At 41.1% G+C, this 23,844-nt stretch overlaps 1 protein-coding gene across 1 annotated transcript; it reads right to left on the reverse strand.

Moving 5' to 3' along the window:
• Positions 1 to 679: 679 nt before the first annotated feature.
• On the reverse strand, positions 680 to 22,254 carry marchf9 (membrane-associated ring finger (C3HC4) 9). Its single transcript, XM_077571884.1, has 4 exons — positions 20,956 to 22,254; positions 9,911 to 10,066; positions 4,890 to 5,082; positions 680 to 1,771 (listed from the first exon to the last, which is right to left on the reverse strand). The coding sequence occupies exons 1-4, from the start codon at positions 21,298 to 21,300 to the stop codon at positions 1,440 to 1,442; spliced, it is 1,026 nt and encodes a 341-aa protein (XP_077428010.1). The 5' UTR covers positions 21,301 to 22,254; the 3' UTR covers positions 680 to 1,439.
• Between the last annotated feature and the right edge of the window lie 1,590 nt (positions 22,255 to 23,844).

Here is a 23,844-nt window from a genome sequence, read left to right on the forward strand (position 1 = left end):
AGGTGAAGACGGCTCCTTGCGACAGACGCTAGGTGGCGACAAACGCCGGTTTAGTGGACTCCTTCTTCTTCTTGTCTGACTTGAATAGCGCTTTTGCAACCAGCATTCAAGCGCACTAGCGCTATCCACCGGACCGGAGTTTATAACAGTAGCTAAGCTTGACGACCCAAGAAGATTCTCGTTTCTCGATGTTAAAAAAATAAAAAGTTCGTCTTTATCTCAGTACTGTTATATAATCACCGATTGCTATTATTTGGCAGCATTATCCAGACCTATACGATGCAAACTGTTCGTTTGTGGCTTCTTCAAAACATGAAAGATACATTTTTGCTATCATCTCATTTTTGTGTAGAACAATTATCAACCAAAAAATAATCTTCCCACAATGTCAATATATTTTTCAACAAATTTGGCATTTATATGACAAAATGAATAACAAGACCAAAGGAACAGTTCCTCATCATGTCAAGGAATTCCACACGGCATTAACTTGAACCCATCTTGTCTTTTGCTTTCCTCATTTTGTTTCTGTCTCATTTGCTTGGTTTTGTCTTCTGTGTGTGCTCATTGCGAAGCTACCAGCTATAACATTCAGTGAAAGTGATCATTAAAAGAACTGGAAAAATTCACCTTACTGACTTTCTCCCTGTTGACAAAAAGTTGGTGCAATGAAATCGGATTGGTTTGAAAGTGTTTATTTTGGCAAGCACCATTCGAAACAGAGCAAATTTGTGTTCATGTAATGTGATAAATAAAATGATATACCCATGCAAAATTCCCTGTGAAATGTACATAATATGTATTTATTGCAGAGAAATTATGTCTCGTTGATTCCTATATTCTTTTGTTGGAATTTTTCTCTTCTTCCAGTTTGTTTTCCTTCCGTTGGATCTACTGACCAGCATTGGGAAGCTTGTTGAGATCAACAATTGGACATACTGAAGGTGCATGGAACGGCTTGGCATGTCTGGAGTTATATGGTTTCTTGATCAATACAAAAATCAAAGTTGGAGTAGAAAACAAAAGCAGGAGAAGAGATGCAAATGAAATGCAAGGATCAACTGAAAAAGAAATGTCTTTGTGCATCCTGATATTCAACTGGAAAAAACATCGCATTGTCTCGTCTCCCGTTACAAAGCCTGTTTACAACACCCCCCCCCCCCCCAATTCCCTTCCCTTCCCGTCCTTCCTTGATGTCTTTTAAATATGTTTTGTCCTTTTTTCATCACGTCCTTCATTATTGAAAAGGAGCATCTGGCTTCCTTTTAGTCGTAAGAAACAAGAGGAGAACTCCTGGCGAGTGTCTCGATGTAATGTTGATGCCCCGGGCGCCACTCCGCTCCCTTTGCGAGTCCTTTGACCATTTTGTCATACGGCGTCCTGCTCGCACGTCCTGGCTCAAAGGCGAGGAGGAGGTCCTCGGGAGGTCCTTCCGGGCCTCATACGGTGGTGACCCTCATCACCACCTCCCGGTTGGCGGCGGCGCTGATCCGCGGGTCGTTGGGCCGCAGCTGGCTGAGGATGTGCAAGATGGTGTAGCCGCAGTGGTGGTTCAGAATAGTTCTCAGCCTCCTGCCATGGCGGCCCGCGCTGCCACCCGCCAGGCCGTGAGGAGTCCCGCGAGCGCCGCGGGCCCCCGCCTTACCGCCCAGGCTCACCGGGTCGCCCAGGTCCTTAGATTTCTCATAGTTGAGAACTTTCCACTGCTGGTTGACGGCCTGCCATCGCTTGAAGATGCGGTAGACTGACGAGCCCTCGTGGATGATGAGGCCTGTGCGAGCAAGGAGGAACTCGTCACAATGTCGCCATTTGGTACTTGAGATACAAGTGAACCGACTTAGGAGTTAGCTAAGCGCTAACTTGATGAACTCAACTTGACCACCAGCAGCAGTTTGGCAGTTAGTCAACAACTGTTGCAAAATGTTTCTGGCTACTCTCTGCTTAAAGTTAATGTCAACTATAGCCTCCACTAGCTGAATGCTAACTTACAATGGGAAACGCCACAGGCTAACAATTAGCATCTATGCAACAGAAGGAGCAGCATAATGTGGAATGCAGAAGAAAGCGTGAGTCATTACTGTATGTTTTTATAAAGTACAATATTATAGAGTGCTATTTTACTCATTGAAAATATTGTTAATGGGGTTGGGACGGATGAATGGCATTTCCATTCATTTTAATGGGGAAAGATGATTTGATATAAGAGTGTGGTCACAGAATGAATTCAACTCATATCCCAACGCACCAATGTTTCTTATTTGATATTTTACGAAGAGGAGACGGGATCCGCCCCACTGGTCCAATGAAAACCCGGCTTGCCATTGGTCCAGAAAAATGTGACACAATGAGACAGCTCGGCCCCTAAAACATGGATGGGCAAACTCGGTCCTCGAGGGCCGGAGTCCTGTAGATCTTGGAGGGCTCCCTCTTCCAACACAAGTTGAATCCCATCAACAGGATCGTTATCAGGCTTATGCAGAGCTTGCTGATAAGACGATCATCAGCCGTCACTTTTTTCTACCTTCATGGCTGACGATACCAAAAATTAATAAATCTACGCAGTAAAATTGTGGCCATGGCCTCTCTTTGCCAGGGGCCCCGAGAGGACATAGAAAGGCCCCTAGGTGAGACGTGATGCTGAGCCACCTACTGTTAGCTGTCCGCACGGCATTTTGTTGGCCAGGACGTTTGCCTCGTGGCCTGCCTTCACTGCAGCACGTTAATTCAAGGGCACAAATTCAAGGTTGAAACTTGCATTTTTGAAAAAGGCACACTGCTGTTTGCTGTTGTGTGAATAATTTTGAGACAAATCTCTCTCCATAAAAAATCCCTGAGTTGAATTCCTTCCGTGGCCTCGCTCATATCTCCAAACACTTGTATTTCAAATCCTCATTTTCCACTGAAATGAAGGGAAAATGCCGGACACTGATTGAGGACCCTCACAGAACTCACAGAAAAAGACTCCACAAGACCTGCAAACAGAACATTTGAGACACCAGTAAACTTGAACTCATGTGTCATAAGGGTAGAATCCTACACCCGATCGAAGCAGTCTGTGATCTTCGTACATATGAAATAAAGGCGAGTCCACATTTGACGCCATCTGCCACACACGACCGGATGGTTGTGTTGTGACGTCATCAGCATTTGCTGCCATTCAGCTTCCTTTTGTCCTCTCCTACCTGCACACCATCTGCTTCTCCCATTTGGCTTCCATGTGGCCATGTGTGACCTCAGCCAGCGCCGCAATGTGCATTGAACGCATGATGTCAGCAAACTTATTTTCATTCACTTTTCTGCTGGCGTTTTCTTACACGGGTTGCTGCATAAAGCGTCTGCCCGACATCCCAACATTCGGCCATTCAAAAGATGATAGTGTTGAGTTTTGACTCATTAAAGGTATGTTTTTGATTTTATTTTACATGGTTTGGCAATGCGATCATACCCATACCTTACAAACTGTGTATTTGCAACAACCACATACAATACCTTTGCCTTAGAAAACTCTACATAGCTAATGCTAACAATGCTAACAAACAATGCAAAATGCCATGGATAACGAATAGCATCAATGCGGAGGTGTTACAAAGGATATTTGATCACAAATTGTACATCAACATATCTAGACACTAGTGTTGTCAAAGTTAAAGCATTAACTCATTGATTAATCTGATTGATTAATCACAAAAACTTATCGCATTAATCATGTATTAATGCATATTAATCACACTATTAATTTTGACCGTAGATGATCCTTTAGCTTGACAGCGGATGGATATGTTAAAGGTGGCACAGGTAGTGTTTGAGCAATAAACATAACATTCATTAAAGTAAAGCATTTAATAAATGTTTGCGTATGACAATATTTGTTTGTCAAACTTTTGGGGTCATTTTTTTTTTCATTTTAAATTATGCTAGCAATTAACTAATTAGAAAAAGAGGAGGATGAGTGTAGTTAATCAAAAATTGTTGAAGACTTCAACATAATATTAAATGTCGAAAGAATTAACACATAACAGGTGCTATGATAAAAAGCTTTTTTAATTAAATGATTAATCAAAATTCTAAAATGTGATTAATCAGATTTTTTTTTAATCGTTTGATAAATCTAGTAGACACACAATTTATATAACATATACTACTCAATGGCATATATTTTTATCATTTGCAAAAAGTGACAACTGCCGCTTATGCAGAAGTTGTGAAAGTCTTCTCAGTCTTTGCAACTGTATTATACTGCCACCTGGTGGCCAAATCAAGATGGACACCCCTCAATGAATTCATCATGATTGCATGAAAGTTTATGTGATGACTCAATAATTTTATAGAGTACTATACAGTTGGCCCCCACATATTTACAGTTCGGCACCTGTGGATTTGAGTATTTGCAGATTTGTAATACATTTTATTCAATGTTTTAAAAATATTTTATAATAATATATATTTTTTTAAATATATTTTTAAAACACTTTTCACCATTTTTTTCATGGAAAAAATATATCTAATGTTTATTATTGTTTTGTTTAATGTCCGTCAATTATTATGCATATTTTCACTATGTGTGAGACAGCCTCGTCCCCATGTACTGTACTGGAGATTGGAGATTGCTATTTTCCTTATTAAAAAATACCTGACATAAATTGTTGTTGCTTTTTAAGGAGGCTGGAATGGAGTTGTGGCATTTCCATTTATTTCAACGGTGAAAGATGATTTGAAGTATGAGGGTTTTGTGTTCAAACTCAACTTGTATCTCAAGGCATTGTTGTCCTTCTCTGACAGGGGTCATTTTGTAAACAGATTTTTGTGTTGGACCTTCTTAGGTTGCAAGTGGACATTGGCGTCCTACGGCTGCACGTTGGCATCTGCGTTTGCGCGTGTGCGTACTTTACCTATGCAGACGATGTCCATGAATCCGTACATGCCGTAGCAGATCTGGAAGAGCAGGTCCTGTCGTTGCCACTTGGCCGAGGGGCTGAGGGAGGACCAGATGAGCCAGGAGATGCTGGCGATGAGGAATAGGGAGCCCAGGATGATGGCGGCGATCTGCACCTTCTCGATCACCGTCAGAGAGATGGCCTGCCACTGCAACCGCCACGCCAAGGAAACACACCGTCAGGACTCACACTTTGCAAGTCAAACCGAGCAAAAAAGGCTTCCATCAAGGTACCGAAAGGAATGTTTGAACAAACAGTTCAAAAAGTTGTTAAAGGAACACAAGATTTATGAAAAACTAACCAGCTATTTTGTGAAATTGTTAATTTCAACTCTTGCCTGAAAAAAAGTCAATTTATGTTGAGCGATTATGATTTTATAGCACTTTTTTATGAATATTTTTGCATTAAGTACACTATCGGCCATTTTGGACAGTCACGTGATCATCGTGACATGTCGCGTGCGTTAAATACGCATATATGACATGGCCGCTAATGACAACAAAGACACTCACGAGGAATTATTGCGTCCCACGGCGGACATCAAAGATGGAATTACGCTCTATAGCAAAGAAGCACTTCTTCAAAAGCAGTACAGCCACGGGGGACTCGCCCAAGATTTGTATCCAGCCGAAAGCGGGGATGAAAGTGGCCGACAACAACTCATTCAGCCGGCCTGCTCATACATTGCAAGTCCCTAACGTAGACGGTAAACATCCGGGTGACTTTTCCTCTACTAGGCCAACTACATGTCGTGTGCTACGCACGCCTTAGCCCACGTTAGAAGAGGCCACCCCGACACCGCCCCACCCCCACACGGAATGACATGAAACCTGACGTGCTGAGGATTATATCCTGATTAGAATTGGCGCAGTAATTGGGATAGATAATAGTCTTTTTCTTGCCCATTACGTGAGCAAACTCCCATCCAAGTGAACGACGGCAGCTTTCGTTTACGCGAGGGATACGTCATCGCGGTCACGTGACCGGCATAATGACGATAATAATCGGTTTAAAAACTCCTGGGCGTTATTTGTCAATTTTCTGGCTTTTTTCTGTTTTTCATCAAAGAAAAAGCATTTGAAAAAAATACACTAGGGACCTGACATTTTACGAGGATTGTTTAAAAATTAGAAGTTCAAATTGGGGCCATGCTGTAATTTATAATTATTACCAAACAGGAGGGAGAGATTCACACGAAGTTGTTGTAATAATTGAGCCCGATTTAGGCTCATTGACTCCCATTATAAATCACAGTTTTTGATATGCTGTAAACCTGATGTGAAAATGCATTTTCCGTGATTACTGATGCAATCACTTCTTTGACGAGTCATAAACATGAAAATAGAGGAATTTGCGTGTTTAGAGTGTTAACACAAAAATCCACTAGGTGGCGCCAAAGGCTAATAAATGAATACAAAATGCATGCATAAAAAAATTCTATTGTTATGACTTATGGACTTGTTTGAGCCTCTAACTGTGTCATATGAAATATTCAAATTATTCTTTTATTCTATATATATACAGCATAGTTAGTCTTGCTATTAGCATAATACCGCTATTATTGTCCACAGGGGGCATTAAAAAATGTAAATGAAATAAAAACTATATATGTATAGATAGGTCTGATGCCACTGAACATTTTGAGCGATTGAAAGTGAAAAAATATTCATAAATGACTAAGTTATGTCACTTCAAAGGAAATGCCTGATTTGGGCAAAATTACAAGAGTTTTGTGCTATTCAGAAAAATGCCATTGTGAAAAACAGGGCATGCATAAAAAAATTATATTGTTATGACTTATGACCTTGTTTGAGCCTCTAACTCTGTCATATGAAATATTCAAATTAGTCTTTTATTTCATATATATATATATACAGCATAGTTAGTCTTGCTATTAGCATAATACTGCTATTATTGTCCATAGGGGGCATTAAAAAAATAAATTAAAATAAAAACTATATATGTATAGATAGGTCTGATGCCACTGAACATTTTGAGCGATTGAAAGTGAAAAAATATTCATAAATGACTAAGTTATGTCACTTCAAAGGAAATGCCAGATTTTAGCAAAATTACAAGAACTTCGTTTTATTCAGAAAACTGCCATTGTATGAAAACTGGGCATGCATAAAAAATTCTATTGTTATGACTTATGGACTTATTCAAGCCTCTAAATATGTCATATGAAATGTTCAAATTAGAACTTTATTTTCTGTTAGCATAATACTGCTATTATTGTCCACAGGGGGCATTAAAAAATGTAAATTAAAAAAAAAACTATATATGTATAGATAGGTCTGATGCCAGTGAACATTTTGAGCAGTTGAAAGTGAAAAAAAATATTCATAAATGACTAAGTTATCACACTTCAAAGAAAATGCCAGATTTTGGCACAAATTACAAGAACTTAATCAAACTATAATAACGCCCAGGGGTTAAAAGAAAATTCAGGGAATACGATGCCAGAGATATTTGCACTTTTATTCTTTATACACAATGCCTAATCCAATACTGGAAAATGAGTTATTAGTGTTGTGTTCTTTTAAGGATGAAATGCAAATGGCTGAAACACAAGTGAAGTGAATTTGAGCAGCAATTCTTTCGCATACAGCTAGAGGGAACCGTCGTACTGTGGGTGGTATGCACAACACACTTTGACAAAATGTTGAGTCTTCTTTTGGCAGGAAAGACAAATTGCAAAAGAAGCACAAAATATTTTGCATCATTTATATTTTTCCCAGAACTGTGTATTTTGAATGAGCTTTTCATTGAAGCACTTCAGCCATTTTCGATACCGCGTGTCCTCCTTAGAGTCGCAAGTGAGCTGCAGCCTTTCCCGTCTGATTTTGGTACACCCTGGACCAGTCGCTGGCCAATCACAGATCATGGATAGACAAACCAACAGACAATAATCCAGTCTTCATTCAAGCTAACGGGCATGTTTGTGGAATGCGTGAGGAAGCAGCCAAAATTCCCGCACAAAAGCCGCGCAAGCACACGGTGACGATGCCAACAGAAGTGCCTGAGCCCAGATTTGACTCTGGAACTTCACCACTACAGGGCAGATATGCAAACCACTAACACACTGTATTGCCCATTTAACCACAATCCACTGTAATTAATATTTTCCTGACATTTTCCATCCAAGTTGTGTTCCACTGACATGGCCAAGTGCTTTGTTTCCTGGCTTCCGACTTGCACATGTTTCCATGGCAACAGTCGGCTCCACCAATCAGAGGCTGAGAAGTGCACATGCACTCCAACCTTGTCCTTCTTCATACAAACCTGTTTTTTTCCCTCCCCACACAAGGCTGCGCTACATTGCACGGGGACGGGTTGCATCTTAGAAAGAAGGGGATGGATGGGTGGAGGGATCGATGGATGTAGATAGATAGATAGAGAGAGAGAACGAACCCACGGTCGTTCTCAATAAACAAATGGGTGCTTGTCACTCGGGATGAAAAGGAAGAATGGGGGTGTGTTTGAAATGACCTAAGTGGAGAATGTGATCACGATTTCAGCAAAATAACCTGATCGTCTGCGATTTACTTTAAAGCTTTTTTTCTTCCAACCACTAGGTGGCGAACGCATGCGTAAGGTTTCATTAAATTGCCTAAATAATAAGCGAGGCAAAGAGGTTACTGTTGGTTGTCTGGACTTGTTTTTGATTCAGAGCATGTGACAAACAAGATCATTACATATTTATTCAGTTAGCCCTTGGTACTTTTTTTTATGGTAAATTATATATATATTTTAATGGTCATTTATTCTAAAATGATAATTGATATTTTTCATACTGTGTAAAAATGTTTACATGTTTGTTAAAAATCAGTGCAAAAAAAAAAAATACTAACATGATGAATAAACATCATCATTGATCATGATTGTGATTAGCATTTAGGCCACAATCGTGCAACCCTAGCAAAGATACACATGCTGAAAATATGAATAATAATGGCTGTGTGTTTAAAAATGGGAAAGAGGCCACTAACTCTATAATTTGATTGGGAACACGTCACTTTATATTCGAAATACGAAGATGAAGACAAATGTTTTCATTTTGTCATCATTTTACAGAAAACAAAGAAGAAATGTTGGGCTGTTTTATTAAATTTTTTATTCATTTGTTCCCCCCCCCTGCATTTTTCATTACAGCGTCAACTATTTACTACTGAAAAGTCTTTCGGATTTAGCATTGTTGTAAATCACTCCACTAATCTTTATTTTGTTTCAATTCAAATTTATTTTACTTTTAAAAAAAAATTAAAAATTGAAGCGGACAGAAAGAAGTAAAACTTGTTATATCTGATTTTTTTTTTTTTAAAGCACTGATTAAGCATTGATTGGGCGAGTTAATCTCAATGGGAAATTCCTGCATAAATTAAGGTTCCAAATTTTAAAAAACGATTTGAAAAAAATCACTCATTCAACTCATATTTATTTGGTTAATCATTGTTTGTGCAGGCTGATTTGCATGTGTGTTGCATGCAGTTGAGCATTTCCTTCCAGGCCAGGATGATTTCATCAGGATGAAGTTTCAAAAAGAAATTCAAACAAGCCAGAATTAGTGGCGAGTTTAAATGTATTTAGCTAGTTAAGCAAAATGCATGCTGTACCCGCTGAAACGACATTGTTGTGCTCAATTTGGGTTATTTATTGAGTGGAAGGGGTCAATGTATGGGACAACGATCAGTTCAAGCACAACATCCTTGAAAGCGCATCAGAACTGAGAAGGAACCACTCCATAGAAAGATCATATTGAAGAGGAAAAAAAATGGGCCTCATGCAACTAACTGAATTCCACACGGCTATTATTTGCTTTTCAATTGGTTATTCAAATTCCACGGACTCATCTTGGGTCTTTTGCTTTTCTGTGACCCCATCAGTAAATCATTTGCCATGTAACATATTTTCTAGCAAACACAGTGCTGACTCTATTTGGAGTACAAGCGAAGAGGTTGACGGATACACAATACCTGCAAGGGGTTTTTGGTGCTGATGGCCAGAACCTGGTACTTGAAGTAGCAGAGTTCACAGCTCCAGGAGCCCCTCTCGCTGATCCAGCGGATGAGGCAGGGCTGGTGGGTGCAGCGCACCGAGCCGTCACACCGGCACGGGCTCAACAGCTCGCCCTGTGGGACAAAAGAGGCACTGCAGCAAGTCAGGAAAACAAGACAGTCCAGTCCCGTTTGGAAGCAACTGTTCCAGAAAGTAAATACCCTGCCACAGTTCGGTTTTAGTCACAGGCTCTTCTACTCAAGCAGCATGTAAACGAGCTCGTTACCTGCCAGTTGAGTAGAAGCACCTTGTGGTTAAAGCCTAAAAGCCAATCTGTGGCAGAGTTTTTACTTTCGGGACCTGAATTTTCTACCACTTGTGATCGATTCAGTACCCAAAAGGGTTTCAGTATTTTTTCTTCTTCCTTTTGTTGATAAACAGATAGCTCAAATAAGATGCAGGCAAAAATGATTGGTGGTGACGGTCTGATTTTCCTACTGGCACTCAGCATCCTTTCTCGGAACCTGTTTCCATTCTTAGACATGTTTGCACAATCAAAACAATGAGAGGTTATTTCCGTGAAATGAATGCTCACTGAGAACATGTTTTTGTACAGTTACAAAACCGGGACAAAGTGACCTTAACTATATTTTTAGTTAATTCTACCATATACAGTATTCCTCTTCGTGTGATCAATGATCCCAACCCCCCCCCCCCCCCTTTTTTTTGTTTATCTCCTTCCCCAATGCGCAAAAAAAATCAATCCAGCAGAATGTGTGAGTAAGGAGTAGAAAATTGCATCATAATGGACAAATGAGAGGACAGCCGTGGATCCAGTTCAATTGCAAAATTGGTATCAGCCACCGTCATGAGTACCGATACCTTAAAACGAGGCTAGTATTGTTCCGATACCTGTGCCGGTACTCACCCATCCCTGATAATGGTAATATAACATCACATAATGCTGCTGATTTATTTATTTGTTTTGTAAATTATTTCTCACAGCCATCACGTGAAAAAAATCCAATTCAAATGATTGTCAATTGAACAGTCGCTTTCCACAACGCTTATCGACGTATTTTCAGTGCAGCCAACTTTTGAGACTAAGCCAACGGCAGAATGACGAGGATGTGATTGTAACCACGACAACAGATTTGACTCATCCTTGCATCATTTTAATCATCACATAATTGGAGCTTCGTCGGGCTTCTAAAACATTTTAGGGAGGTGATCGAGTGGCAGCAATTTTCTGGCAGTTAGGCCATGTACACACGTAGCAGTGTATTATTTAAAAACGGATATTTCCCTCCTCCCAGTGTAGAAGAAAAATTGCGTCCACACAACTACGGTTTTAGAAAAGAAAACATCCACAGCTAACCACATTATTACATTTTTAAGTATTTTTATAACAATGTCAGACCTTAAGGTGGCAACAGTTCTCCAAAACCTATCCAAACAGAGTACGCTTCTGTCTGGCGACGTCCTTTTTACAAATTGGGCGGAGAATTAGATGCATGCCAAACCTCTAGGTGGCAGTAGTTAGCCAAATACAGCTCGTCTCTTCACGTCACAATACCTCACACAAGCAAGGACTGTCAGCGCACACAATACTTTTTATTTTATTTTAAATACTTGTAAACAGTCAATTAGAGTGAGTTACATCACAAAATGAGCATAGAGGAAAACAAAGAGACTAAACGATACATTTTAAAAAGCTTCACTTGCCTTTTTTAACAACTTTTTTTTTCTCACTCACTCATCCAAACACGCACACACATACGAACATGGTCTCCCGGGGTGGGGAAGCGAATCCACGTCACCTGTTTTTTCTTCTTATTTAACAACTTGAGGTATGTGTTTGAGTGACGTACAGAGTGATGATGTAAAACTCAGTTTACGACGGAACAACGAGAAATCCGGAGAAATACGCAAATCTTCACTTTGGCCGGAGTTTTTGGAAACCTTCGTTTTTGGAAACCTTCGTTTTTGGAAACCTTCGTTTTTGGAAACCTTCGTTTTTAATGAAAAAAAATCACCATAGACGTGTTGACAGGGCAAACTGCAGAAAAATATCTCCCATTTTCAAAAAACCCTGGCTACGTGTAAACATGGCCTTATAGAAGATACTTTACTGGCAGGCTCACTTCAATAGAAAGCAATAAATCGACTTAGAGTCTAAACATTTGAATGGAGCTCTTTGGGCCTTCCAAGATAGCAAAGATGAGTGGAAGAAAGATGCTTTAACAACATACTGTAAGGTTCCACATAAATGGATTTGAGTTTTATCTGTCATCTTCCATCTGAATTATGTTTTGCTTTTTCAGTTTTTACTGTTTGAGCATTTATGCCATTATTCTTGATAGCCTATCCACTAGAGGTGCACCGATCACAATTTTCTGGCCGATCCCCGATCTTTTAAAAAGTCTGACCTGCCGATCCCAATTTTTGCCAATGCTGATTTTTTTTCCTTACAGACAACATGTGCTTTCAGTGTTCCAATCTTGTTTTTTTGGAAAACATTGAACAATATCGGTGAAATAATACAAATTGTTTTAACTGCACATGAAGTAGTTCTCTCATATACAAATGAAAATACTATAAGTTATCTCAGCAGAACAGGGCTGACTTTTTCAGACCTCTTAGGAGGGAGATAAGATTGGTGGAAAAGATCAGTTTATTTTTAACACAATACAAAACTGTGCGCTAGTTGTCAGATTGTGCTACTAGTGACATAAAATTCTACCAGGTAACATCTAGTGCTTCACAAGTAGTTCAAGTGGATGGCACTGATGTGCAATTTGTCATTAAGACTCATGATAAAAAAAAAATATTATTTTTTCTCAAAAGCTCAAAAAGCATGAAAACAGTGAAATTGATTTGAATTGCTAGAAATTGGACTTAAAAGGAAAAGGGAATTACTTTGCTCATGCGCGAGACAACTTGAGGAAGAAGAAAGCTGTGAATCGAAAAGGTCAAATGTGTCGTCACGCTCAAGTAAAAAGTCGTCTTTTCTGTGCAGGCTGGGACTGGCTTCTATTTTCTTCTGCGGATGAAGACTCCCTGCAAGTCAGCCGACACGGTGACAAATTTTGAACCAAAAAAAGTGCAGCTCCAAGTCCACAATGCACCCACAATAATAATAATAATAATAACATGGTGACGCTGCTGTGGCAATGGCTTATTTTAGGTTTGCAAGAACAACGTATCGAGAGTGACTCATCAAAACGCTCGGTCTGTACGTAGCAGGTGGGGAGTGGACTGAAGCTATTGTTACCCGTCACGCCCACCTTGAGTTCAGCCTCAGCGTGGGCCAAACCCATAATAACTGCAAAACAACGCTTGTAACACTTGCAAGGGAACATTTCATGATTTCATGGGCCTTAAATAGTGAATCGTAACCTAAAAATTATTTTGACATGACCCACTCAAGGCTGAGGCTAGTACGAACCAAAATGCATTTTTGCGTAATATGTGGTTCAATCAAACAGAATGATTTGCTTTGTCCACATGCTACCAACAGGACCATTATTTCATTCATCGCGTGCACCTTATTGTATTTTCATGATCGAATTGAATGATCTGTGTCTTTGAAATTGTTGTCCATTATCAAGGGCTAAACTCTCGGATGCTTTCTGTGATATCACCAGCGGTATTTTGTTTTCCTTCAATGGAGGCTGAAACAAATGTGAACACGAGCCTTAAAAATGTGAGCGCTAATCAATATGCATTCCATAACATCACAAGGGCTGCTACTAACAATTTCTTTAATAATCTATTCATCCGGTTTTTCTAAATAAATAAATAAAAAACATCATTGTAGTAAAAAATAGAACATTATTTCAAATTAGCAGTTTGGAAAAAAACACAAATAAACTGATGATGATTCAGTTACTGGTTTGGTCCATAAAATCCTTCAGAAAATCGGCAAAAGTGTGGTCATTGTTTTGCAAAGTAAAAGCAGATGTTAAAGCAAATGTCTTATTTGGATTAATCGCAAAGATAATCAGTCTGCTTTCATGGAGGGCGACAAAAATTAGAGAACATTTATTGCCGAGAGGCTGAAATCGGAGGATGCGGACAAGGACTCGAAAAATGCTCGTCAAAAAAGTTGATGATGAACATAAACCTCAAGAAAAATGAAGTTCAACAGAAAATCTACTTCTTTGATTTTTGGTCTCAGAAGCATCTTGATTGTGAAAACGGGAGAGACAAGAATTTCCGAGGTGTCAAAAGTTCCGCTCTAATTAATGAGCCGATGCGGATTTGTTGAAAGGGATGCCTCCCAGCAGGATGACCGACACGTGACACGCGTGGCCCACATGTGAAGGGAAGCCACCTGCATGTAAATGGCCCGCTGATGGCGCCCAGGCGACCCGAGCCGACCCCTGGTGTGATCTCTTCAATTATGGAATGACAAGAAAATGGCAAACGTGCTCCCCCGCCTGCAGCAGGAAGCCACTTGGCACATGAGACTACCACATACGTGGCATTAACTGTCGTGGACTCATTTTGATTGCGGGGTAGACAGGTAATAAAGAGAATGACAGGGGTCGTCCCTCAGTTGAGCTCACTGAGCTACTACTGTAGTACAGTTTTGAGATTCTTTTGGATTGATGGCCTAGAAGTGTTTTTGCCACTGGGGCATCTGCTTTCCCAAACTTAACTCATTCACTGCCATTGGCAGCTATAGACGTCAAAAATTCATTTTAACTATTTCTATTAGTTTAACTTTTTTTTTTTTACATTTTTGTTAACGAGTATGAAAACCTAGAAATTATTTTTTTGTTCATTTAGAACAGACATAAAATTTGTGATTAATCGTGAATTAACTGGTGAAGTCATGCGACTAATTACGATTACAAATTTTAATCGCTTGATGCCCCTAATTTTTAATAATCTTTTCTTTTTTTCTTCTTTTTAATAATCTTTTTCTTCTTTATTTTTTTAAGAAAAGATTATTAAAAATTAGGGGCGTCAGGCGATTACAATTTTTAATCGTAATTAATCGCATGACTTCACTAGTTAACTCATGATTAATCACAAATTTTATATATTTTCTAATACAATTTTTAAACATTCTAGGTTTTCATACTCTTGTTAAGAAAAAAAAGTGGGAAAAATGTTAAACTAATAGAAATAGCTCAAATGAATTTTTGACGTCTATAGCCGTCAATGGCAGTCAATGAGTTAATAGCCACAAAAAAATGTATTGTTAAAAATGGAGGTGGAGGGTGGGAGGGTTGGGGTGCGGGGTTGTGATTGTGCTCATCGTAATCCAACTAAAGGAGATTGCAAAACTTTTTCCTGATCAAAATTAGGATTATTTTGCTAAACGACTCTTCACTGAATAATTTGCGTTTAGTCAACTATAATGGGATGATATGTAAATTGCAGTTTATCGCAGCAGCATGCACGTAGCTGCTCTTTATGCAAACATCATTAGTTTCAAATAAAAAAAGAAAGATAATAAAAAGTAAAACTGCATTCAATTTTTAATCTACTTTGTATCTTCTACCAGCATTCCTAACATGTTTTTATTATGTTTATATGCGCTAGCGAAAAATAAAAATGCTATGCTCAATCATGCGCAATCACAACAAGGGAACAACCTTTCCTAGGTGAGAATATTTTGGGGCTCTTTTTTTTCAAATGTTCTGAATAGCGCATACTTTGAGGTTGACAAAAAAAGTCAAGCTCATGAAAATCAGTTGGGCTAGGACTTCAATGCCTAATTTGGTTTGATGGGAACGTTGCCCCCACCAACATGGCTGCCACGTTGGCACGTCGCTACAGCGTCTAACTAGTTTTCTAACGCTATATCATTCAAAACCCTAAGTGTTGCAAGGCAAACGAAATGCTCATCGTTAGCCTTCAGCTAATGTTGACGTTTACTGCTTTGAGCAAGTAGCTCCCATACGGTGACGTTAATATTAGCAGTTAACTAGCCAAATAGCTAATAGCTGTTCGTCAGAAACGGAATCAGCCACCATGCTTTTGTTTTTAGATGCTTGTGTCGCGCGGCCATGAAAGGCAAAGTCTCGCAGATTTCACATCGCATTCCTCTTGAGTGTTTTTGGTGAAATGCTCCAATTTTCAAGCTACATTGCTAACGGCTAAATCACGATGCAGTTATCAACCGCTCTTCCGGTGACATCACGGCCGAACCCGTTGGCCAAGATTGCAGACAACAGCGGCAACAGCCGATTGAGGCATGTTTGAGAGAAATATCAAACTTAAAACAAACGAAAACAAAAATCGCTATGCCCAGCCTTGATTTGGAACTCCTCTTATTTTTCTTTGTTTACATCTAGTTGTCAGCTAACTTTTTTCTTTTCTTTTCAGAGATCTGTATAGAATCAGTTTTCTTTATTGGTCTGAGCTCTGAGTGAAAAGCTTGGGCAGGCCCGGGGTGTCATCAGCTGGGAACGGGTGGCACAGTTGTCCACAACTAAAAGGGCCAAGACGTTTGCGAGTGCGAGAATGCCGGTCGCTTTACTACGCCTGAAAAGGAGAAAGGCACACAATGAGGCAGCTGTCGTCAATTATCACATGGGCTGCAAGAACACGTATGTGCATGGGACAAGTGACTACACGCAAGCGTCCATCTGCGAGCCGTGGCCGCATCATCCCAGCCTTCAGGTGGATCTGCTGCAGCGCATCTGCCAACATTTGGACACGGACCAAAGATATTTTCGCTGGGAAATATATAAAAAAAAAAAGTGCCACCGCGTTTCTACGGCGAGAGAAGCGAGAGGTGCGACTGACACGCGCTGACGCCCCGTTTATTGTGACTCATTCTCACGCCGTCCGTTTGTCATCGTGCCCATCTAATTGGCTAACTTTCTTTGTTGCTATGCGGGCAGGATGGCGACTGTTGCTGCCGCTCCTCCGCCGCTGATGAGCTTCAAAACAACAACAAATCATCTCGCACACGTTACATGCTTCAGATGAGCTTAATTGACAAAAAGAGCATAAGCACAATGAAATTAATGCTGGAATCATCTGCAGGATGCTAGAATACACTAAATACAGCAAAAATTTTGAGTCTACAACATTTAGTTTAGGTGTGAGAGCCAAAATGAACTTTTTATTGCTTTAAATGCAATTTCAGCCTGATTGTGCACTTTAGGTGAAAATGTCAAAATCTTCAAAATGAGCATAAGCACAATGAAATTAATGCTGGAATCATCTTCAGGATGCTAGAATACACTAAATACAGCAAAAAAATTGAGTCTACAACGTTTAGGTTAGGTTTGAGAGCCAAAATGAACTTTTTATTGCTTTAAATGCGTTTTCAGCCTGATTGTGCACTTAAGTGTGAAAATGTCAAAATCTTGAAAATGAGCATAAGCACAATGAAATTAATGCTGGAATCATCTTCAGGATGCTAGAATACACTAAATACAGCAAAAAAATTGAGTCTACAACGTTTAGGTTAGGTTTGAGAGCCAAAGTGAACTTTTTATTGCTTTAAATGCGTTTTCAGCCTGATTGTGCACTTAAGTGTGAAAATGTCAAAATCTTGAAAATGAGCATAAGCACAATGAAATTAATGCTGGAATCATCTTCAGGATGCTAGAATACACTAAATACAGCAAAAAAATTGAGTCTACAACGTTTAGGTTAGGTTTGAGAGCCAAAATGAACTTTTTATTGCTTTAAATGCGTTTTCAGCCTGATTGTGCACTTAAGGTGAAAATGTCAAAATCTTCAAAATGAGCATAAGCACATTGAAATTAATGCTGGAATCATCTTCAGGATGCTAGAATGAATACACTAAATACAGATTTTTTTTTGAGTCTACAACGTTTAGTTTAGGTGTGAGAGCCAAAATGAACTTTTTATTGCTTTAAACGCGTTTTCAGCCTGATTGTGCACTTTGGGTGAAAATGTCAAAATCTTCAAAATGAGCATAAGCACAATGAAATTAATGCTGGAATTTTACGGACCGTTGCAAATCCGACTCGACACACGCTGGACATTTGCGTGGTTAGTAGAGGTGGTGGTAATTTCACAGATGCGTGCAAGCTGCCATTTTTTTTCATAGGGAGGTATGCGCTGCTGTGGGCCTGACCACAGCCAACATCAATCTAATGTGGTGGGCTCAAATCTCGGAGACATTTGTGGTCCGTGTGATGTTCAAAAGAGGATGCTTGACCGGACCATTGACACTGGGTTTGGCTAGTCTGGAAATCAGACTCATCGCGGTAACAGCGAGTGAGCCTCGACAAAGTCGCCATCGAGCGCATTTCTGAGGTGGGGAAAACGAAATCAAACCATTCAGCGGAGAGCGGCGGGTACGTCTTTTGGGAACTTTCTCCGTATTTTGACCTAGTGTAGTTGTCGTAATTGGCGGAAAAAATATGGCCGCCATCGTGTAATTGCATTCTTAGCGATTAAATGCGCATGTAGTGCCCTCTTACAGGCCTTATTAGTGGTATTTTCATCATAGAAACAGATAATTACGCGAAAACGCTGCGAATAAATCAATGTATTAAGGTTAGGTGACGTTCGTGAGTGGCAACGTAAAATGGCCGCTTCACTTTTCACGACAGCGAGTAACTGACCATTCATGTATAAATCTGTGATGCTGGCACACGATTTCTTTAGAAGAAATGCTTCCAGTGCCGTTAGCTGCAGGGATTTTGAATGAATATGCATTTCTAGTCATTTAAAATTGAGTTTAAAGCTGAAGGAAACAAATTATCGTCTCTCCTGAGCGCCATTTTGAATGGACTTCTGCCTCAGTGAAGTTGCTCACAAAGAATACATTACAGCAAATAAACCAATTTGATTACACAGTTCGTTTCGAACCGGGCCAAACAGCGGTCAATGGCAGCCTTTCCAGACCCACTTTGTCTTTCAAGAAAGTGGGTGTGGCTTGCCAGGATAGGGTTTGGTGGGTGTGGCAACAGACAAGCTGATGACAACCGCAGGCAACTTAAATATGTCCGCAAACCTATGCATCTATCCCCAACCCCGATCATTTGTAACTTTGTGCCACCAACTTGTCATTCATTCCACCAGGCGGACGTATGTTGGCAGGCCCGCCCTCGCCATGCCAGAACGTCCAGCGTTGCCAGAATTGGCAAACGGGTGCAGCGAGCTTTGCGCCTGCGCTAAATTCAGCATTTGCACGGGACGTCTAGCAAAATACAAAGTGTGTTCACCTGACTCGTATTCAGGCATGAGAAAAGCTACACCCGAAGCTAGTGGTGCTCCAGCATCAGCTTTTTTTTCCGAGAACCCCCCCCCCCCTTTTTTTTATCAATAGCTTATTCTATAAAGAAAAAAAAAACGTCATCAATTTCCCTGCCGAGTGTTTTGATATCTGTTGGGTATTTATTTGAGTGCCCTCGCCGCTCCACAGTGCAAAAAAAAAAAGGAAGAAAAAAAATATTGCTATTTGAACAGGGGTGTGTAATAAAATTATATGATACTAGTAAGACAATAATTCTACTAGTGAAACCTAGTTATTGTACCAGTGTGCTGACTGCCTTGCAAGTGAGGACTAAGGGCATATCTACTTTAAGGTCCATGTGCTAGTACTAGTAGTGGGGGAGGGGGGGGGGGTGGAATGACTATTAAAACACTTGTTCGACAAGTGCGCTGAAGTGTCTACTACTAGTAAGGACAAAGACTGTACTAGTAGGCTACGTGTGCCTATAGCCAGATGTCAAGCCATTAGTGAACATTCATTGGATCCTACCAAGTAGGACAATTACATGCTAAACTTGGTTCAAACAGTTGACAACTGCATGCTAATAGTACTACTAATGACTGTTCTACTAGTCCCCTAAATTATATTTTACTAGTTATGAGACAAAGAGTATACTAGTGCATGGACCTTAAACTGGATTTCAAAGCACAGAGAACAGACAAAGAGTCCATGTGCTAGTATGCCAAAAATGGCACAAGAAGTGATTGTTTTTTTTTACTAATAAGATACAGTGGTTCTACTAGTGTCCCATTGTCTTAAAAATGAAGACAAATAGCATACTAGATCATGGATTTTAAGATGGATACAAAACAAATGCTCAAACGGCTTATTATGGTCCACAGTCCACACTCTACTAGTACGCTCTTTATCCTCACTAGTATGGCAACTACATGTTACTAGTGAGGCAAAATTGCACTAGACAACAGCTTGCTGCTAGTACCACTAGTGACAGTTCAGCTAGTGCGTTGAATTGACTTACAAATGAAAACAAAGAGCGTACTCGTATGTTATTGCTGGATATAATGTGGACATGTACTAATAATAGGTCAAAAAGAGGTACTAGCGCAAAAAAACAAGCAATACTAGTAAGATACTCTTTCTACCGTATGCTGAATTGTATTACTTGCGCATTTCCCCATTGCAAGACCGATGAAGTTCTCTCACTTATGACAACAAAGAGCAAACTAGTATATGGCCCCTTGCTCTCAAGAGAAATATTCAAACCAATTCCCATATTAAAATTGTCCTTTTTTTTCTTTCTTTTTTAGTTTTTCTACAACAGCATTTCATCCCTCCCCTGGAAAAAAGTCATCTTATTATCACGTAATAAGTCTTCTTTTTAAATCTGAAATCTTTTAAAACACTTTTATTATTATATGTATTATTTTTTTTTTTTTACAATGTTGTAGAAAAGCAGCAATAGTTGTGTAGCTAGTAGGCCGACCTTTGATTTGGAAGACCTAAAAAATGACTGGCCAGTCACTTGACCCAGAAACAACTCGTTTTGTTCTAAGTTCTGTTTTGCCCAATGCGGAAGTCGAACTATCACGTTTTAACGCGACAGCACATCACGTTACAATGTGAAACTTAACACACGATAACGTGATATAAACTTTGGGGGTTTTTTTCACCCAGGTGTGTCGCTTCCGCGTCTCGTCAGCTTGCAGGAGAATAGCCCGACAAACTGTCGTTGTTTTTGTTGTCAAGCGGCTCCCCCTGCGCGTACACGAGTAGGGAAGCGGCTGTAAAGCGCGCTCACGCACGGACGCACGCACGCACGCACGCACGCACGCAGTACTGTACCTGCTCGAGGCCTTGGAAGCAGATCCTGCACTGGGGGCTCCGCAGGCTGCTGGCGGTGCTGGCGAGCGAGACGGCGTCCAGGCCGCCTTGCAGCTTGGGCTCCTTGTCATCGAAGGCCTGCAGGCTGCGCGGCCGCGGGTCGCTGCTGCCGTAGTAGTCCTCGTCGTCGTTGCGCGAGCGGCAGTCGACGAAGGGCGGCCAGCCGCAGCCGCCCATGCCCAAGCCCCGCATGGCGGCGGCCGAGCGCTCGGAGGAGGAGCCGCCACCGGGCGGGCTCGATTCGGATCGCATCAACACCAGCACTTTCAGTTCGTTGAGAAACATGCGGATCCGATACTTGAACATGTTGGGCGGCTACATACACACGCGCACACGCACGCCGAAACACCAAGTGCGCCTGGATGCGTGTTGACGCTCCCCGCTCGGACGATTCACGCGCTCGCTGTCGGCCGAAAAAGCAGCCACTGATGGCATGCGTGCCAAAAGCCAGCGTCCGTTCCTCACAAATTCACTTGCGCTCTCATTTGTCTCGCGTCGGCCAAACAAATCCCCAAAAAAACAAAAGAGCCGGCGGCCGTTCATGTGTAGCTCGGCGAGACGACAGGACGACGAGGCAGCATGTTGGCTAGCCCAAGCACGAGACGGAGCGACGCCGACGGGGGCGACTCGACGCGGGCTGTGCGGCACCACCACCGCGACCACGACACGCCATCCGCTCGCTGGGCCGCGATCATCATCCGACAAAAAGAGCCGAGCGGGCCGAAAGCTGCGTGGCGCCTTCAAGACAACAAAAGAGTCACAGCGTCCGCCATCAATTACTTGCTCAGTCCATCTCCTCCCGAAAAGGCAATCATTTGCATTTTCCGGCAAAAACGGCCGAGTGTTCCTTGTCTGCCATCCTCGCCAAAGCTGGAGGCAGGCGGGAGGAAAAATTGAAATACAAAAACAAACACAACAAAAAAAACCTCTGAAGGCACCCTGCGGTTTGATTTGGGCTTCAAGTCGACGTCCCACGGCAACAATGACACGCCAGCAGCGGCGGCTTCGATTAGTGGAGCGCGTCGATGCTCCTGAATTCAGGATGCTGCTCGCTCCTTTCCCCTCCTCCAAATGCTCGCTCGCTCGCCCATGCAGCTACTTCCGGAACGAGCCTGCCGCCATCCCGGCCGCGCGCACACACGTTTTGCTTTTCGATTTTGATTTTCTGACGAGGCTTGATGGAGTGCGGGCGACTGAAGTCATCCGAGGGGCGGTCGGCTTGTTGACCAGGCGCTGTCCGGGGTGCTGATGTCGCCCCCGCCCCTCCCTCGCGGATCCTCGTCAATTACGAAGCGGGGTCTGCCCTCCTTCTTCGCCCCTCTCATGTGGGTCACAGCCAGCTAGTGTCAGGTGCCGTCAAATTGTGAAATGCCGAACGTCAAATAAATTAATTGGCCTGTTTTACTGCCGATCTCCTCCATTTCTTTTTTTTTAATCAAGGTTGGATTTTTTTTTTGTTATGCACATGATTTATCCTTTTGATATCCTTAAATGACAGAAATGAAGCTGCGTATAAGTTTATTTGTTGTTTTTGAACAAAAGAAAAAAATGGCTACACGGCAGAGAGGTTCCGGGTTTGAATTTCACTTCCCGTGTGGCGTTTACATTTTCAGCTGTAAATTGCTAAACAGTTTGGCCAATTTTCCTGCTCAAGTTTGAAGGTGGCAGGAGCTTGAGAAGTGAAAGCGTCTCGCTGTCATTTGTCAGGACTGTGAGACAAGTTAATTAGAAAAACATCAGCGGCGCGAGGACAGAGGTCACTTTCATCTGCAGTTTACAAAGAAGACACTGCCGTCGGCACCTCTTCAACACTCGGCATTTTGCTCCATGGCAACCGTTCGCACAAAATGCCCTGACACGTTGATGGCATGTGTTTTTCACACTCCGCTTGTTGCAAATATGGACGTCGCCTTACAGTACTGCCAGAAAATCATGGGCAGCCATAGTGAGGACAAATCCATACATGACGGCTTCAAATCGTGTTTTTGTTTTCCCATAAAGCCAACATGAATTACTTATAATGTGCAACATTGTTGAAACCAATGCAGATTTTGTTGGAAGCACCACCATGATGACATGCACTATTTTTGTAATCAACATTAATCAAAATACATTGTTCCAAATCATAATGCACAATCGTTCAGGTTGTAAAGATCTAACACTGGAAAAACAGGCCTTTGAATTGAACTAATTTGAATATAATTCCCTGGCGACAGCAACCATCATTCAGAAAAAACATAAACAGCATGTTTATTGACTGATTAAAAATTCATGTCAAAAAGAGAGACATTTTGAACATTTTAGATTTGTCAATAATTTGTGTAAAAAAACACACGCGCACACACACAAACACAACCAATAATATCGAAAAATGTGAACATTATAGTTTTGAGTTAATTGACCAAAACAAAATAGAACAGGTAAAAAATTTCCATTTTGAGCCTTCACCAAATATATCCTCCTTGAGGTATGTAAACTGTAGTCAAAGTGTATGAAAATCAGTGATTAGTACACAATGTGCACCATTAGCTAGTGCGTTTTTAGCCAACTTGTAGCTAGCACGTCTTGCCTCCAAATAGCCTACAGTTCTTCGCATCTAACGTCACTTGACAAATGATTGACATAAATGTGCCTAGCAAGCATTAAAAGTTAAAATTGCATCCTAACATCACCCCTCAGCACAGAATCGAACAGAAGACGCACGTACGGCCGTGCTGCATTACGACGACGGTAGGTTAACCCTTAGCTTCTAGCAGTCGCGAATGTCATCATCCGTCTTTAGGAGCGTGGATCTTATCTCACAAAGTTTGAGGTCACATCAGGCACTGGTAGAGTGTTAAATGATAGCAA

The sequence above is a fragment of the Vanacampus margaritifer genome, chromosome 1, assembly GCF_051991255.1.
Source record: "Vanacampus margaritifer isolate UIUO_Vmar chromosome 1, RoL_Vmar_1.0, whole genome shotgun sequence".
Classification (NCBI taxonomy): domain Eukaryota; kingdom Metazoa; phylum Chordata; class Actinopteri; order Syngnathiformes; family Syngnathidae; genus Vanacampus; species Vanacampus margaritifer.